The sequence below is a fragment of the Camelus ferus genome, chromosome 14, assembly GCF_009834535.1.
Source record: "Camelus ferus isolate YT-003-E chromosome 14, BCGSAC_Cfer_1.0, whole genome shotgun sequence".
In the NCBI taxonomy this organism is placed as follows: Eukaryota; Metazoa; Chordata; class Mammalia; order Artiodactyla; family Camelidae; genus Camelus; species Camelus ferus.
In genome coordinates this window covers 27,107,597-27,124,683 of record NC_045709.1, presented here as the reverse complement: position 1 = coordinate 27,124,683, position 17,087 = coordinate 27,107,597, and the positions used below count along the sequence as shown (strand labels likewise).

General features: G+C 49.4%; 1 protein-coding gene across 1 annotated transcript in view; it reads right to left on the bottom strand.

The window, feature by feature from the left end:
* Positions 1 to 1,081: 1,081 nt before the first annotated feature.
* Positions 1,082 to 17,087, bottom strand: part of IRS2 (insulin receptor substrate 2) — a 30,826-nt gene continuing 14,820 nt past the window's right edge. The window contains exon 2 of the mRNA XM_032496670.1: positions 1,082 to 3,527. Coding sequence (XP_032352561.1) covers positions 3,523 to 3,527 — 5 coding nt within the window. The 3' untranslated portion in view covers positions 1,082 to 3,522. The remainder of the gene's footprint in view (positions 3,528 to 17,087) is intronic.

The following is a 17,087-nucleotide window of genomic DNA, read 5'->3' as shown; positions in this document are numbered from 1 at the left end:
CTCCCCCCAAACCAACGCAGTGAGCCTTTCAGCCTTCCTCCCGGTGTATCTGAAGCTGACATTCTCCTCCAAGTCTACACACTGGTTTCCAGTGAGTGTCTCTAGCACCTACAGAGCTTTGAAACAACTCTTCACTTCTTTATTTACAGTCAGCTTTTCTGAGCAAACATGTTCGCGGGTTCCTGCCTCACACGGCTCCCCTGGACAGCCCTTCATCAGTAGTTAACGGATCTCAGGGACACTGAACCTTGCAGATCATACCTCCTCCTCAGCGCCTAACGGGAGGACGGTCCGTCTGGGCACTGACAGCCACATGCCACTTATGAGGTCCCAAACACCACACAGAGCTTGCCAGTCTTGTGATTTAAAAGCCATCATTTAAAAATCATCTCCCATATTGCTGGGTTTATTTGTTCAAAAGAGATGACACCCGTGTCATTGCATGGCCGTAATGTGAGGGTAAGGCGGATGGAGAGAAAAATTATTTCTAACAGGAGGTAAAACTGTCCTTGATAAATCAAGACAACAATTGTCGTATTTTCTGCCTCCTGAGTGGTACCTCCCGGCTCTGAGGACCTGATGTCTGCGTGGCCCGGTCCTCTGCATCCCGGAGGCAGCAGGCGGTGCCCAGGCGCCCAGGTGCTGGGGCTGTGCTGCAGCGGCCCGCTTCCCGGCTCTGCGCGCCCAAGCTACACGCCCCTCACGAGTCCTGGCGCCCCCTGTGCCTCCGTCTCCTCACCTGTAGGTCGGGCTGGCGACTCCCACCACCGGAGGCTGCTAGGAGGGAGGGAGGAATTAAGACCTGCCCAGGTCTGGAATGCTCCGTACAGCCCCAGCACGCTCACAGCACTCCTACATCTGGAAAGTGAATGACATGGTTCTGGTTTTGTTTTCTGAACACAGCCCCTTCTGGCAAATTTTGTGATTTGGGGATATTTTCTAGTTTCAGAATAAAACCTTTAAGACGGGACCAAGCGTCTTTAAGGAGCCAAATATTTACCTCTTTAATCCAAAGCACTGAAAGAGTGGGCTTGACGTCAAATTCATCATCCACACAGGAAAAAGCAGCCCCCAGGCTTCCTTCGCTTCATAAATAATGTACTTTATTGTACTGCGTGTGGCTGTTAAGGGGGGCATCCGTGATGGGAACAGACTACGCACACCACGCCACCGCAGTCCCGCCGAGTCCCGCCTCCGGCGGCGCCACAGCGGCCCGTGTGTACCGCGAGGGCGCGGGAAGACAGAGCGAGAGTCTGCTGTCATGTCACAATAGCAAGAAATATATTTAACATCTTGATATCCAGAAACAATACGTACCCCAAAAGAAAACACTGTTTAATAACTATTAAAGTTTATATAGCAAAAAATATTTTAAATTTAAGGTAAGTCAGGCAAAATGTACAAAGACCCAATATACATCGTGAAGTTTTAACAAACATAACATTTATACATTTTGGTTCCATTCTGTAAACTAAATTAAAAATGTAAATATTGCATATGCCTTTTTGAAATGTACAGGATAGAAGGAAATTTAGTATAGTGTCAACTTCTTACTTCGCTTGTTTTAAGTTGCAGGAGGAACGCGAACCACTGGGGTGGCGGCTCGGCTACACTGAGGACGGGGAAGCTACTTAACTACAAGGCAGAGGCTGCGCTCAGCTCAGTCCCACCTCCTGGGGGGAGTTTCGTAGCAAGGACCACCCATCCATCCTTAGTCCCAAAACTAAACCAAAACTTTAGGACATTTTATACATTTCAATAAAGTCTTTGTATGTTACACACTGAAGAATGACCTTCCAACTAATGTTGTGTGTGGTCTCCTGTGCACGTCTGGGCTGTCTGATTCCAGAGAAGGAAAACCTTAAAAACAGTCAGGGGAGTCACTTTACATTCAACTTTGTCTTGCAATACAATCCTCTGTTCTAAAAGTTCAGCATGGGAGGAAGACTTTTGCATTGCGATTAAATATATTTTTAAGACATTGAATTTTTTGGTCTTCCTCTAGAAAAGCCTCATTTTATTAATGCATTATTCTATAGTGATATATATCTATATATTTATATATATTTTTCTCCAAAAAAACCCACCTCAAATCTCCAATGAATTCGTGTAACCTCTATAGGACTCTCAGAGAAGAGGCACTGGGGACGCACCCCCGGGGGTGGGGGGGGAGGCTCTACATGCCCCTCCCCTCCAGTGGCAAGGGAGCAGTGAGATCAGGTGACATTCTGCTGGTCGAGGTCAGCAGTTTTCAGTGACACCTGCCAAGAACTGTCACAATACTGATATTTCTCAGAACACTGAAAACACACAAAACAAGGGCAGCCCTGTCGGGAGTTTTTGTGACAAGTAACGTGTCCTGTGCGATTGTTTTTCTTCTTCGTCGTCTATTAATAACACAGGGGCTATTAATGCCTCCTTCGTCCGTTTCTTTCCTTTTTGTCTTTGTTTTTGGTGTTCTGTTGTTGTTGTTCAGGGTAGCCTTGCCGGCTGACGTGACAGCATCACAGTAAATACAATACATTTTTTTAAAAAATCAGCCAAATCCTTAACCACCCTTGAACCACCCACATGCCTATGTGAATTTTTGGTTAGAGAAATACAAGTTCAAGATTAAGGATAGCAGAGACATTTGAGCTGTAAATAGGATCAAAGGCTTTTGCAATTTGAAGTACCTACAGAAACGTCTACATGGAGAAGATTAAACAAGTCTGTTAAAGGTAAAAAGAGATATTGACCCCTGTCCCAGACCCTCCCCTCCCACCCCCCACTACCCAACAGAGTTGATGATTTCCAAAAGTAGGTTTGCTTCAGTTACATATAATAATTATTATTTATTAATCCATCTTCAAAGTCCAATCTCAAATTTCATCTCCGCGGAGAAACGTCAGTCCCACACTGGGCTCTGTCTGTGAGTGAGCACGTAGGTACCTGGACTGGAGTCCACGAGCAGCCGCGTACGGGACCAGCCGGATGAGCCGAGGGCCACTGGGGACCCAGCAGAGGGGCGTGAGGCCCCGCCGGCCCCGACCACGCCGATCGGCTTCACCTGGAACTGAGGTAGGACGGTGGTAGTTTTGAGCGGATGCCAGTAAATTCCAGATTTCACCATGTTAGTGCCTGTGGGTAGAGGCTCCCAGCATGCTGAGGGGAGACCTGCTCTGCCCGGACGAAAGTAAAGAAGAACTCAAGACACCAGCCACCACTGAAAAGGCTCGTGAAGACATCCAATTTTCTTGTGAACCACTTCTTCCGCTAATTTCATCAAAAAACGAAACAAAACACAACAGGAACAGCACGAGGAGGAACGCCCCCTGCGGGAACACGGGAGAGAGGCAGGTGGCTCCACGCCTGACAGTGGCAGATGCTTCCACACGTGGTAATTGCTCAGATCCCAAAGAAAACAGTAAGCAGCTTTGGATTAAAAAAAAAACAAAAAACAAAAAAAAAAAAACGCTGAGTGTCCTCTTTTAACGTTTTTCTCTGACGTGTGATGTCGTGGGGACAGAGCCAGACAGATCTTCACTCTGAAAGAGGAGAGAGAAGCGTCAGTGGGACGGCCGTGCACACACAGACGAGGCCCCTCTTCCCCGGCCCCGTCACTTTCAGGAAATGACCCCTTTGGGACGCAAACTCTTACTCACTCCGTTTTCCCGAAATGAGCTCAACGGGTGAATTCCCAGCCAGTTTCCCAAGAGGCAGAGCGACTAGGCTCACGGCGAGTCGCAAGGCCCGTGAAGAGGGGTCCTGTTTTCAGCGCAAGAAAACTGCTCACAATTCTGACCCGACCCTTAGGGGGGGAGCCGGGCGACCTGGCGACAGCCCCCGACCGCCTGGGTCTGGGCTCTTCGTGGGGACAGAGAGGGAGGGACCACTGCCTTCCTGTCAGGGCTTCAGGGAGGACGAAAACCAGGACACGTGTCACAGCGTGCTGTCAATCACACTGACGATGCAAACGTGTGTTACGGTCCGAACGTGGACGAAGTAATCATGGCCACGCTTCTGCCCTCGGAAAACCCTTCCCACCAGATAATCTACCCTGTGCCTAAGGTGACGCACGGTTTCAGAAGCTCCTGTTCTGTGCCGTCTCCCTCCGCCCACGGGCCCCCTTGAGCTGAACTGGCTGCACATGTGCTGGGACCCCCACCAGAACCAGCCATTTCCCTCATTCGGGGCTGAAGGATCCAACTTCCTTAACTTCTTCCTAATTCGCAATGTTTTCAGCATGTTTTTAATCTATGTGTCTATTCCTCTTTTATGGGACATAGCAACTGGAGACATCAATATTTCATAGCATGCTGCCCTTTTTTTTCCCGTTTTTGTTTTTGTTTTTAAAGCTTTTTGGCTTTTTAACAAAAATGCCAAGCTGTTGGTCGCTCCTCATGCTGGTGACTACTCAGTGGCATGCGCGCCCGGGGGGCCACGCCCCGTCGTAAACAGGAATGCTGTCTTCCCTTGCAGTTGGAGTCACTCAACCTGCATCTCTGAAAACGCCTTTAAAATCACTTAGAATTCTGACTCTAGGCTCCCACCACGTCCTGGATTTACATTCTTTGTGGATCTATTGCTTTTCTGTTCATCTTGAGCTCAGAGGACTAATCCCGCCAGACAGAAATTTCCAGCGGGTCCCCAGGCCGAGGGTGAGCCCCTGCCTGCTCTGCAGTCGGGCAGTGCCCCCCAGAACAGGAGCCTCACAGACACGCGCTGTCAGCGTACAACACAAAGACAGTATCTTCCCATGACTTTTTTCAAAAGTCCCCTATGTGTGACACTTTGAGGCAGTGCCACTTCTATTATTTTTCAAAAGGCTGATGTCCTTTAAAATGTTTCATTTAACTGTTCAGCCAATGACACTTACTGGAGAGCAGGGCCCCAACATTTCTCTGAAGGAAAAGATGTGTCTCCAGCTACTTTATTCACTCCTGTGGTTTCTGGTCCTAAGAGACTGCGGCGAGAGCCTGCAGGTTTTCGTCCCTTAAATATGAGCATTTGCTAAAATCCACTGGACGGGCGCCTCGCCCCAGATGAGCGCATTTTGTCACGCAGTCCTGTTCATGAGAAGCGCCCCTCACCCCCAGAGGCAGTCAAGACCCCACGAGTCCACTTGCAGGAAGATTTCTGTTGACTTCATTTTTACACTGACGTTTAGCTGAATGCGCCTAAATTGTCTCGTGTTAACCCCAAACCCCATTACCTTGAAAACAGCTAAGCAAGTGAGTTCTTTAATCCTTCAAACTCAAATGCACAGTCATATAAACGAGGGTTACTTATAGCTGAAAACTTCCTTCTCTTTACCCTCTGCAAATTCAGGGACATGTTCACTCTGTTTCTAAGGACGCTTTATTGCTATGAAGTGACTCCTATCATGAGAACGTCATCAACTCTGACCAAGTCGAATGTGTAATTTAATTTTTTTGAAGTTCAACACAACTGTGAAAACCTTCACCTCTGGGCACGAGTGTTATGAAAGAAAACGCAGCTAAAAGGCGAGGAAATCACTGAGTCATGTGTTTATCTGCACACTGAGCTTCCAGCATCATTTTCAATTCTGCGCTGGGGCGGGGTCTCCGCGAGGCACGTGGGCGCGGATGGGGACAATGTTCCCGCCGGCACGGGAGTCACAGGACAACCGATCTCCTGGCAGGGCAGGAAGGCCACGCTCTCAGGTGTGCCCCACGCTCTGAAAACACCTGTCTTCCGAAGGCTGCCCGGCCGCAGTTACCAGGAGAGGGAGAACAAAGCTCCTCCAGGGGCCCAGGAGAAGTGCGGGCTGCTGGCAACCCAGGGATGCAATCCGACATTGGGACAGGGAGGAACGTCATTCCCTAAGATGCTGAGTGGTGGGCCGAGCCGCCCCAGGGCTCCGGGGAGGGGAAGGGGCAGGGACATGCTCTGACACGTGGGCTGGGGGAGCCATGGATGACTGGGGAAGGAGGCCGACCCCACACACGCGGGCACGTGCACACACACACACACACGTGACGTCACAGGCTAAGGCCCAGGAGACCAGCAAGAAGGCGGCCACCAGCTCAGAGACAGACGTCTGGGCACGAGGAGCGCCGGGCTTCCAGCACATCTTCAAATGTGCAGATGGGCCCTGGCGTCAACACAACAACACACCGTGGATGCAGAGGACGCCAAGACCTGCAAGCCTCCTCCGGGGCCTGGGAACTTCAGTCACCTGCCACTGAAATCCCCGGGGCTCAGCCCTGGCTCACTCGGAGATCCTCCCACACGTGCCTCGGCAAGATCCCTGAGCGAGGACCGCCAGGAGGGGACCAGCTGCAGGAAAGGCGCAGGGGAGCCGCTCGGGAAGATGCCCGGGCTACAGGGCTCGCCTGCCCCGAGCAAGCAGGCTCCCCGCGGTCAGGCGGGCATCCCGGCAGCAAAGCGGGGCTGGCCACCTGGGAACCACACCTCACTCCTCTCCCTGCATTCTGCATCCTGCATCCCGCACCCGTGTCCCAGGACAAGGGGATGAAGGCAGGAGCTAGGAGCTAGGAATGGGAGCACACGTTTGCCTTTTCTTTATTTACTTTCAAAGTAAGTTAAACCATCCCTCCCCCTGAAAATGGTTCCGCCAACTAGGGGGCAAAAAGCCTAACATTCTAGCCTGGTACCTTCACCTGGAAATACTTACGCTTCTGAATGGAGAGATTTCCAGCAAATTTTTATTTATTTCATTATCTAGGTTAATTCTACTAGAGACAAAGAACAAATCATTCATTCTGCGATCTGTCCAGTGAACACCAGTTAGATGGGAGACACTCTCTGAACTGAGGAGGCGCCGCGGCAACGCAGAGAAGAGATGCGGCCAGAACCGTGCGCTGCTCTTGTGGCTGCGGAACTGCACGCCGGGTCTGATCCTGCTCCTGGAGGGACGCCTCTGAAAGCAAACTCGCTGATACACCTCGAATGCCATATAACTGCACACTAACATTCCGCAGCTTAGACGCTGCCGTGTAAGGATGGCCAGGCACAGAGACGCCTATCCATACAGTCACTGATTAGAAAGGAAAGCACTATCAGTAAAAGGACCGAAGTTGTTCCATGTGACACGTCACGCAGCCTGGCCGCTCCCCACCTTTTCTTTTCACGCTCTCATTGACAAATGACGTCCATATGGGCCAGGGATCATAACCCCCTGGGGACCAGCATTAATTTCACCCCTTTCCTTCCTATTTAAAGGAGGAATCAGAATGCAAACGAGCACGAGTGTTGCCGGCAAAAGGTCCCTCCTCCAATTTGCTCTATTTTACAAAAAAGAAAGAAAGAAACAAACAAACAAACAAACAAAGAAAAAACAAACCAACCACTAAAAAACCACTAAAATTGTCCTGAAGACAAATGGGAAAGCTGCAGTGCCACAGGCGGCACTGACGTCAGAACACAGACATGTCACACCACTGCTGAGCTGGCCTCCAGGATTTCAAACACGTTAGTGGAAAACACAGTGAGCAATGGATCCAGAAGATTTTAGAAATAAATCAGGTAAATGTACTCTGGTAAACAGACTCGAGCAGCATTCTGGATGTGCGTTCTGACTCATGACTTTTTTATGATTTCTCATGAGAATCTGGGTTTGGATGCAGACCGAGTCTCGTGTGGGCTCACGTGGGACTGGGGCGCGGCACAGCGGAAGGGAACGGGGCCTCCCAGGCCTTTGGTGAGCAATGCTGCACCAAACAGAATCCAAACCCACACAGTAGGTACAAAGACTTCATATTTTCAGGCATATCTGCATGAGGAGCAGTGCAGACACCGACTCGCATGACAAAATGCAATAATATAGTTCTTAACATTAAAAATTGCATTTCTAGTAGCAACTCTGATGAAAAAAAGAAATAAACCCTCTGTGAGCCCAAACACGCCCTTCAAGTCCATTTAGACTTTTTGTTAAACATAGAATTAGAGGAGAAAATAAACTTTTCAGTTACACGAGAAATTCCTAGAAAAGTAAACCTGATAATTCAGTATCTCCCAACTTTACTAAAAGCAAAAAACACTCTCAGAATGTACCAAAAAAAAAAAAAAAAAAAAAGTAAGGCTGGGCGTGATAACAAACTAGCCAGGGATTCTAAGAAAAACGGTCACTTGAAGCCTTCTTTTAAAATAGGAAAAAAAAAAAACAAAAAAAAAAACCTTAAAAGGAAAGCGTGGAAGAGCAGACCCCCAGGACAAGAGGGCACGGCGAGCGCTGTGGCCGCGGCTGCTTGTGCAGGTCTAGAGCCTTCCTGCAAACGAGCTCATCGTTTCCACTGATGGTTAAGCTCATCTCATCCCGAATGCGTGTGATTAAAGAAATTCCCTAACAGCACGTTGCAACTTGATGTTAATGACACAACATGAAACAGGATGAGACGGCCAAGTTTTCCTCTGACGCTGGGTTAATAAAAGGCATCTCTCCTTCGTTAGCTCTTGATTAATCCTTCACGTAAGACCTTGTTTTAACCACCAAAGACTATGGCAGTCAAGGGTCCCAGACTGTCAGCTACCAGACCTCAGATTCCCTCCGTGTCACCAAAGTTCCACTCGCAGCAGCCTGCGTTAACTCCAGCTGCACAGGGCGCACCGATTTCATGCCGTAACACTTAAGTCTTTGTCTCTTTTCCACTTGTTACTAAAAAGCCTGACGTGTGCATCCGATACGCCACCTTCTGTGGCGAGGGTTTCCCCCAGCACCTGTGACGGTAACGGCCAGGATCAAAAGTGCCCCGAATCTGCTGGTGGAGCCTTCTCTTAATGTTTAAGAGGTCAGACCTTTTCTGGGTGAAGCAGCACCGGTGCCTCAGAGCCGGTCAGCAGGCAAGGACGGTCCTTAACTTCTCCCAGAACTTTCCTCTCGGCTGCACTGGAGGCCCTCTCTGTCTGTTTCAGCAAACAAAAGACTGGAGGGCCTGGGGGAGCAGTGAGAGGAGGTCTAACTTCCACTTGGGCCCTGAAGTTCCGACCCTGACATGGTACCATCAGCCATTCATAAACTACCCCAAGACATCAAACCTGCAGACTATGGATGCTGGCTTCATGCGTCCGTCTCCCCTGCTGTCCGGGGGCTGGGCCACATCAGACCCAGCATCTGCAGGTGCCTGCGAGGTCCTTCCTGAAGACTCGTTGAGTTAAACTGAAATAAGAACCCACGCGGTTTATGCCATTTCTTCCAGGAAGTAAAGTGGAATCAACTCTTCTAAAGGCGCACAAAACTTTAGGGCGGTCTGAGGCTCCAGAGAAAAGAAAACCCTTCTTACCTCACACGAGAGGGGCACTCTAAGAGGGAGGTCAGCGAAGCATGGCCAAATCTGCTTCTGCAAATAAAGGTTTCCTGGAACACGGCCACGTTCACTCCTCTGGACATGGCTGCATCTCAGAGGAACAACAGAGGTGAGGGGCGGTGGCAGAGGCTGTGCCACCCAGGACTTGAGGAAGACAGTGAGGAGAGGGAGGGGTAAGTCTGAAAATGATAACATAAACTTCCATGTGCATGTTACACCTGAGACTAACGGATGCCGCCTGGAACGTTCCCAGCAAGCTTACTGCCTTCAGGACGCCTCGTCTGCTTACAAGCGCACCGTCCCATTGTAGACCCTACTGAGAACGAGGAGGCAAGTCACAACGCCAGCTACGAAGCCGCCACACACTTTTGGAGTTAGTTTTCCTCACTCTTCTGTTCGGTGTTTCATGTATGACACAAAACTGCTGAATAAACCTGATTACTACTAAGTATATCCTCCAGTGTTACTCTTCCAACCTTAACAGAAGGGAAGTCCTGCAATTCAAAAAAAAGTCCAAACCCCTTCTCTTCCTGGGGCCATCTGAGCACGTAACTGTAAGCACTGTGTTTCTGCCCTTCGAAACAGTAAGAATATTGTGGCCAATTGATAAAACTTGCATTAAAATCACAAATAGTCTATGAAGGTTGTGATTCTTTCCTCAGATTTAACACATTATTATATTTATGATTTTTATACTGGTGTAAAAAATATGCATTTCTGTACATTATAAAAATGTTTATATTGTGTACGTAGGAAGTTCTCAAAACTAAATATTGTTTTCCTATAAAGCGAAGAAAACGGAGAATAACAATTTATTCAAAATATATCCGTTCCCAAATATCCTGTTGTTCTGTATTATTTAAAGTAAACAATTCTTTTCTTCAATTAAATAGTTAAGAGTGCTCCTGGGTTCTTTTTGTTTAGTAATTTGATGCCTTTTTGTTTTTATTATTGAAGTTGAAATAAGCATTTCCCGGAAGTCTGAAATTATGCCAAATGCAATTCAAAGCCCCTCTATGATGTCACTGACTGGGAACCGTACTTACGAGTGTAGCTAAAAAGGCGTACCTTCAGGACCCTGAGCTATTCTCTGGTTTCCACATTTAATGCTAATGCAGTAATTTGGAGATGTAGCAGAAGTGCGTGTGGTGGGGCGAGCGCTTAGCGTGCACGAGGTCCTGCGTCCCATCCCCAACACCTCCATTAAAACAAATAACAGTCAGCGTTGTGACGTGCTTGCCTGTCATCACAGGAAAAAAATAAAGGAAAAAAAGCAAGAACTAAATGAAAAAGGGGAACCTGTTCCTGCCCCCCACCACGACATCTCCCTGATGCAGGACGCTGGCTCCTTTCTTGGGGGAAGGAAACACCTCGTCCGCGCGGGCACCTGGCCTCTGGATGCAGGATCTGGCAGCGGAGTCGAGCTGAGAGCCGAGTTCTGTCCCGGAGCAGGCAGACCCCCCGCCCACAGCGGGCGTCTCAGGGGCACGGCCTGGGTCCTCAGGAAGGACCCCAGGCAAGCCGTCCAGACGCCTGAAAACCACCTGCCTTCCCCCAAGCCAACTCTCTGCCACGTGGGTGTGACAGCCACTGTCCCTGCCGGAGTCGGGTCTCGGCCAGAGCCCACAAGCCTATTCCCGCTTCAGAAAGTGGGGACCTTATTCTCCTGCCGTGGATTCCTCCTGGGCCACGGGGAAACTACCAAAAGGGGTGTATGTAGCGCCCGTCTGAATAGGTAGTGCAAACACATCGTTTCTTCGTGTACGGAGAAGCGCACGCTGCTGCCGTGACTGGCACCTCGGGGCCGCATCCCTGCTCCGCGCACCTCCAGTGACAGATACGCGTAACCGCTCGTTCTGCTGTGAGCAAGGCAGACCTGAGGGGGCGGCCGGGGACGCCTGGGCCTCCCACCCCCGCCGCTGGTCTGTGTGGCTGCAGCCGGGCTCCCCGGGCACGTCGGCGGCCACGGGCTCAGAATGACACCCGTGAACGACACCACCCACAACTCATCTTCCAGCAGCAAGTAAACAGCCATGGACGCACAGACACAAGGGCAAACAGCTCCCGGAAAAACAGCAAACTTGCTTTCACTGGACAGGAGCAGAACAGGAGCAGAACTGGTTTTTCCCTTTGGTCGGGGGTGACTCTGGGCCATTGAGCGTTAACAGCTCTCTAGCGCGGCTGGGCGCTTCCCCCACGCCCCGCGCGTGGGGCCTGGGGCTCCCCGGGGCAGGATGCTGCCAGCTAGCTGGGCCCCGGGCACAGAGCCTCCGTTCCCGCGGGTTCACGCACAGCGCTGCCCCGAAGCGCACATCAGCATTTAAATTCCTCCATTGCCAATGAGGGCGATTTACAGCCAGACGACCTAGGCTTGATAAAAATTTCAGTAACGATGAAAAGTGGAAGATGCTAAGTTACAGAACCGTCTTTATAAAGTTTACTTACTACAAAATAATATGAAGTAAGATAGAGGTGGCTGATGGCCGCACCTCCCCGGGGAAGTGCAGACAGCGCCCCCGCCGGCCAGGTTAAGCTACCGTGCGCCCCCTCAGCCCAGATGCCGCAACGTCTCTGTGTCATTCAAAACTTGAGTCTCAGCCTTGGCAGAACCTAACCTAGACATTCTTACACGCTCATCGGCTGGGAGAGGCCCTGGATCTGGGATTTTCAAAGGCCCCTCGGGAGAGGCGCAGGAGCTGGAAGGTTGGCAACCATGGCCCCCATCGCCTCCTGGGGGGCCCAGGACAGCCAGCTGTCGCACGCAGGGCTGGGAGGGGGCACCTGCTGCTGCCTCCTGGTGGGAGGCCTTCATGCCCGGGGATGGAGGGCACCCAGCCCTGTCCAGACGGTGACACGGGGCACTGCTGGGACATCCTTGATCATCACCCCACCTCACCCCTCCCTCTTCCCCGGCGAGGAAGAGGCCAAGTGCAGCCACCTAACGAGAGCTTCTCAAACCGCAGCAGGCTTGAAAAAGGGGGAAATGATGAACTCAGCATGAAGACAACATTCCTTGCGGTAAAAGAAGGTTGGATTGTGAGTGCTAACTGGCCTCAACACATTCCCGGGCACCAAAAGCTGGGCAGGGCTTCCTGAAGACATTTAAGAATGGATTTATGCATCCACTGTGGAAAACAGTATGGGGATTCTTTAAAAAACTACAAATGGACTTACCACATGATCCAGCGATCCTACTCCTGGGCACACATCCAAAGGGAACTCTAATTTGAAAAGACACCTGCACCCCAATGTTCACAGCAGCACTATTTACAACAGCCCAGACGTGGAAGCACCTAAGTGTCCCCTGACAGATGACTGGATAAAGGAGATACAGTATTTATTTAAAATGGAATACTACTTGGCCATAGAAAAGACTAAAATATTGCCATTTGCAGCAACATGGATGGACTTGGAGGTCATCATTCTAAGTGAAGTGAGCCAGAAAGAGAAAGAAAAATACCATATGAGATCGCTCATATGTGGAATTAAAAAAAAAAAAAAGACAAATGAACTTCTTTACAAAACAGAAACAGACTCAGGGACATAGAAAACAAACTTCTGGTCACCGGGGGGACAGAGAGTACAAAGGGATAAACTGGGAGTTCGAGATTTGCAGACACAAAAACTACTACACATAAAACAGACAGACAGCAAGGTCCTACTGCGCAGCACAGGGAACCCTATTCAACATCTTGTAACAGCCTATCGTGAAAAAGAGTATGAAAATGAATATGTGTGTATGTGTGACTGAAACCTCATGCCGACCACCAGAAATGGACACAACGTTGTAAAGTGACTATAATTCAACTAAAAAAATTAAGAACTGATACAAAATGTTTAGAAAAGAATGGGTTTAAGTAAGAGGTTACTTCCTAATCACCTCTTTAGAAGTCGAGACAAACTCCAGGCGGAACAGACGGACCCTTCACAGACAACGACCGTGCCCTGCGCCCCACAGACACGGCCCACGCCCTCCCAGGAGAGCACCGCACGGACCCACGTGGCCCGTCCCGGGAGACCACTTCCGCCCTTTCACATTTAGCAGCTGCATGAGTTTGCGACACCCTGTATGTATGAATTCATATAAAGTAACATACTTTCCATTCTCTTTGGACAGCAAAGGGCCATTTTACAATTTCTACTTGTTGAACTGAACAGGAATGGGGCACTTTGAAGCCAAAGGGACCTAAACAATGAGAAACCAAGAGAAACAGCCCACGGGCTCATCCTTTACACACTTGGCACCCATATAAGAGTATGCGTGAATCAAGTTATTTACGAATCCATGCTGGCAATCTGCCAGGAGGGCGAGTGTGGCGGACACGGGGCAGGGGTGCAGTCCCCTGCGGCGTGCGTCCTCGCCAAGCCCTGGGTGCTGGTCACAGACCTTCCCGACACGCAGCCCGCTGCCACTCACCGCGCCCTGCCCTGGTCCCTGACACACCAAGTTCCCACAAATTCCTTCATGAACCAGAGAACTCAAGAGACCCGTGTTTCCTACAATAACGCACTTGACAGCGATCACTGACGTGTCATGCTTCCGGCCTGGAAGAGGCAGCAGCAAGCTCTACGGGAAGGAGTAACCACTAATGCAGCTGAGTGAGTCACAAGGAAGGATGCGCTTCTGCAAGACGCTTCACACGTGCATGCTTTTTCACGTCTTTCAGAAAAATTAAGTAAAACTAAGTCAACATTCTAAACAGAGACTTAAACCTATGTCAGGTCCTTAAAATGACACAAGCTACAACTAACCACACACAAGTCCATTTACCAAGTGTGCTTTCCCCACAGACAGGCTAAGAGGAGGAGAGGGTCTCTGACTACTAGTTTTTCTTGACGTCCTTCACCCTGAGCACCAGACGCCCCGTCAGAGCTTTCCTGTTAGGCGCAGTCTCCCCGGGATGCATGGAATGCTGATTAATCTATCATTTTGTTTCCAAATCAGCTGAAGAAAGAAATCAGTTTGTTGCAGAGCCTGAATGTAGTGCTCCTTACAGGAAAGCCCGCTGTGCGGATGCCCTGGGGGTGGGGAGTAGGGAGTAGCTGACCCAGTTTTTTAAAGGAAGGCATGGTGGTACCCGGAAGACACAGAACCAGGTATCAGCAAAGGGGCCGGGGCAACGCTCCCTACAGCCCAGCAGAGACCCTGCGAGGCATTCGGAGGGGTGGGGTGCCCACAGCTAGATCCCCTCGCCCTCGGGCTGTTCCTTTAAAAATAAGGATAAGACAGATAAACAACGAGGTCCTACTGTGCAGCACAAGGAACTAGTCAGTAGCTTGTAATAGCCTATAATGGAAAAGAATATGAAAAAGAGTGTGTGTGTGTGTGTGTGTGTGTGTGTGTGTGTGTATATGACTGAGTCACAACGCTGTACACCAGAAACTAACACAACGTTGTAAATCAACTAAACTTCAATTAAAAGAAAAAAGGTAAGAGCAGGAACCTTCCCCCCAAGGAGGTTCTGAAGATGAAACATCACTTAAACATGTTTTACAAGGCGCTTCCAAATATGTCTGTGTGGCTGAGTGTGTCATTCGACGACTAAATGCTTGTGCTCGGATTCCACTGTTCATCCTCTGAAAACTTCCCACTGCCTTCTGCACCGCAGTGACCTCTCAGACCCTTCCTTCCCCTGGAAAACTTAGGTCTCTTCACCTTTGAGACTCTATTTTTGAGAAAGAAAGTCAAGAATGGACATCTACCTCACCAAGTAAAAAAAGATGCTACAGCAAAATCATATGAAAAGTGTTAAGACACTTTACGTACTGTTCCAAAGAAACATTTTCCTCCTAGGCTGTTAAACATGAACAGAGTGTTTAAGGTGGTTGATTGGGCTCCACACTTCATGGTCAGTTGTTAGTCCTTCACATTATCCACTATCGTCGCCTGCTCCCTTTGTCAGCTACATGGGTCTCCTCCCCACCAGCAGTCTTCTGCCCCAGGGCCTTTGCACGGCTAGTCATTCCCTTTGCTCATCTGGACCACCCCTCTACCAAGTATCTGCAGGACTTGCTTCCTCTCCACCTCCAGGATGCCGCCTTCCCCCCTCCCCTGCTTTATCTTCATTTCCTGGAGCACCTGCGACGCTACATGTTCTGAACACATGTCAGCATTATGCTTATTTCCCAGATTTCAAAGGCAGGCCTTAAGATTCAGTATCTTTGTTTTGGGTTTGGTTTTTTTTAAGTTTGAAAGCCAAATCTCTTTCTTTCTAGACTGTACCTTAATATTTTTAAAATGGGTGAAATAGTTTTAAAGTATGCAACATGTAACAATTGGCATCTCTGTAATGAAAAAAAAACCGAAAATGTAATGATTTGGTTAAATCTGAAATCTGAGGGGAGACTGAACCTTCTCTGCTGCTGCCCCTCCTGCAACATAGCCCACCTTTCCATCCTCCCAAGAAGCCCTTATGGGAAGTTCCTATCATTTGTTTGTTTGCTTTTTTGGGAAAAAAAACATTAAAAAAATACACTTTTAAAAAGGACTCAGTGGTGCCTGCACATGGTTGCAAACGTGTCTTGAGAAAACAGAACCCTACGTGGACATTACTAGGACAGCTACAAGCTAAGCAGTTTTGAACCTAAAATATACAGACGTGTGACGTGTTAAATGCCTGTGGACCCTGATGAGAAAAGTATTAACTAGAATCCGAATGTTCACTTTTCACGGACAGGCACGGGGGTGGGAGGGTGGCTGCACTGAACACATCTCAAGTGTGAGTTTCCACATGTGTGCAGCGGCGATTGCGGAGGGAAAGGTGATGAAAGCAGGGATGCACTCACAGAAAGATTCCGATCACACAGACTAGAGGGGATGCCTCCTTGTAAGCGAGAGTTGAGGGGGAGCAGGGAAGGGGGGCCCGTAACCTAGCACTGTGAAGTTCCTGAATACGAGGGCTGACAGCAAAGACGGGGCACACAAAGAAAGGCTGAGAGTTACGGGGCGAGGCCGCCAAGACCTCAGAAAGGCTGCCATCAGGAGCCGGGGCCCAGCAAAATCAAACCTAGGGTTTCCCAGAGAAGGAAACTGCCATGGAAATTCCACCCCATCAGACGCACCCCCGGCACAGGTGGGGGGCATGAGACGTCTGAGGGGTCCCACCAGAACCTTCCAGCAGGGGCACCGCAGCCCAGGTGGGGACAGCCCGTCTTCTGTCTTCTGTCTTCTGTCCAGAGTGGGCACCTGCTGAGGACTGGTTGCCTGGGAAACAGCTGGTGGGCGTGGCCCCCGGGGACAGGGGCTGTTTCGGGATCCTGAGCCTCCCACCTACTCCTGTGCTGGGACACACTGACCTCACAATCAACTGACTGGCCGGAAACGTCAGCCACGCTCCAGTTTTAGAAACGGCCGAAGCCCCAGTGGATTCTGAACATTCCAGCTCAATGGCACCGACTCCAGTCAGGAAGATGCGTGCCTGTCACCCCGAGTTATCCTAGAATTTGAATGCTCCGCGCCAGGGAAACGTGGGTATTTTACCGCAGTGGTTATTTCATTTGGCACCAGGACTACGAACAACCAGTACTACCGACAAGTTAGACTGCAAACGACAGTGAGAAGCAAACGGGATTGAGATTAGTCGGTTCTACAGCATCTTGATAATTCTGGCACAACCCTAAGGACCAAAATGACATCACATTTGGAAGCTACATAAACTTTCAACTTCAAAAGAAAGTGTCTATTTTAAAACTTTTTCAAAATAAATAAAATCTAAAGAATGTTGAAAAAGTCATTAATGTTCTTATTGATCGGAGTTTGTCCATGTTTCGTATCTAATGTTTCCAACACCACCGTTCCTTTAAAGCGTAAAGTATTTT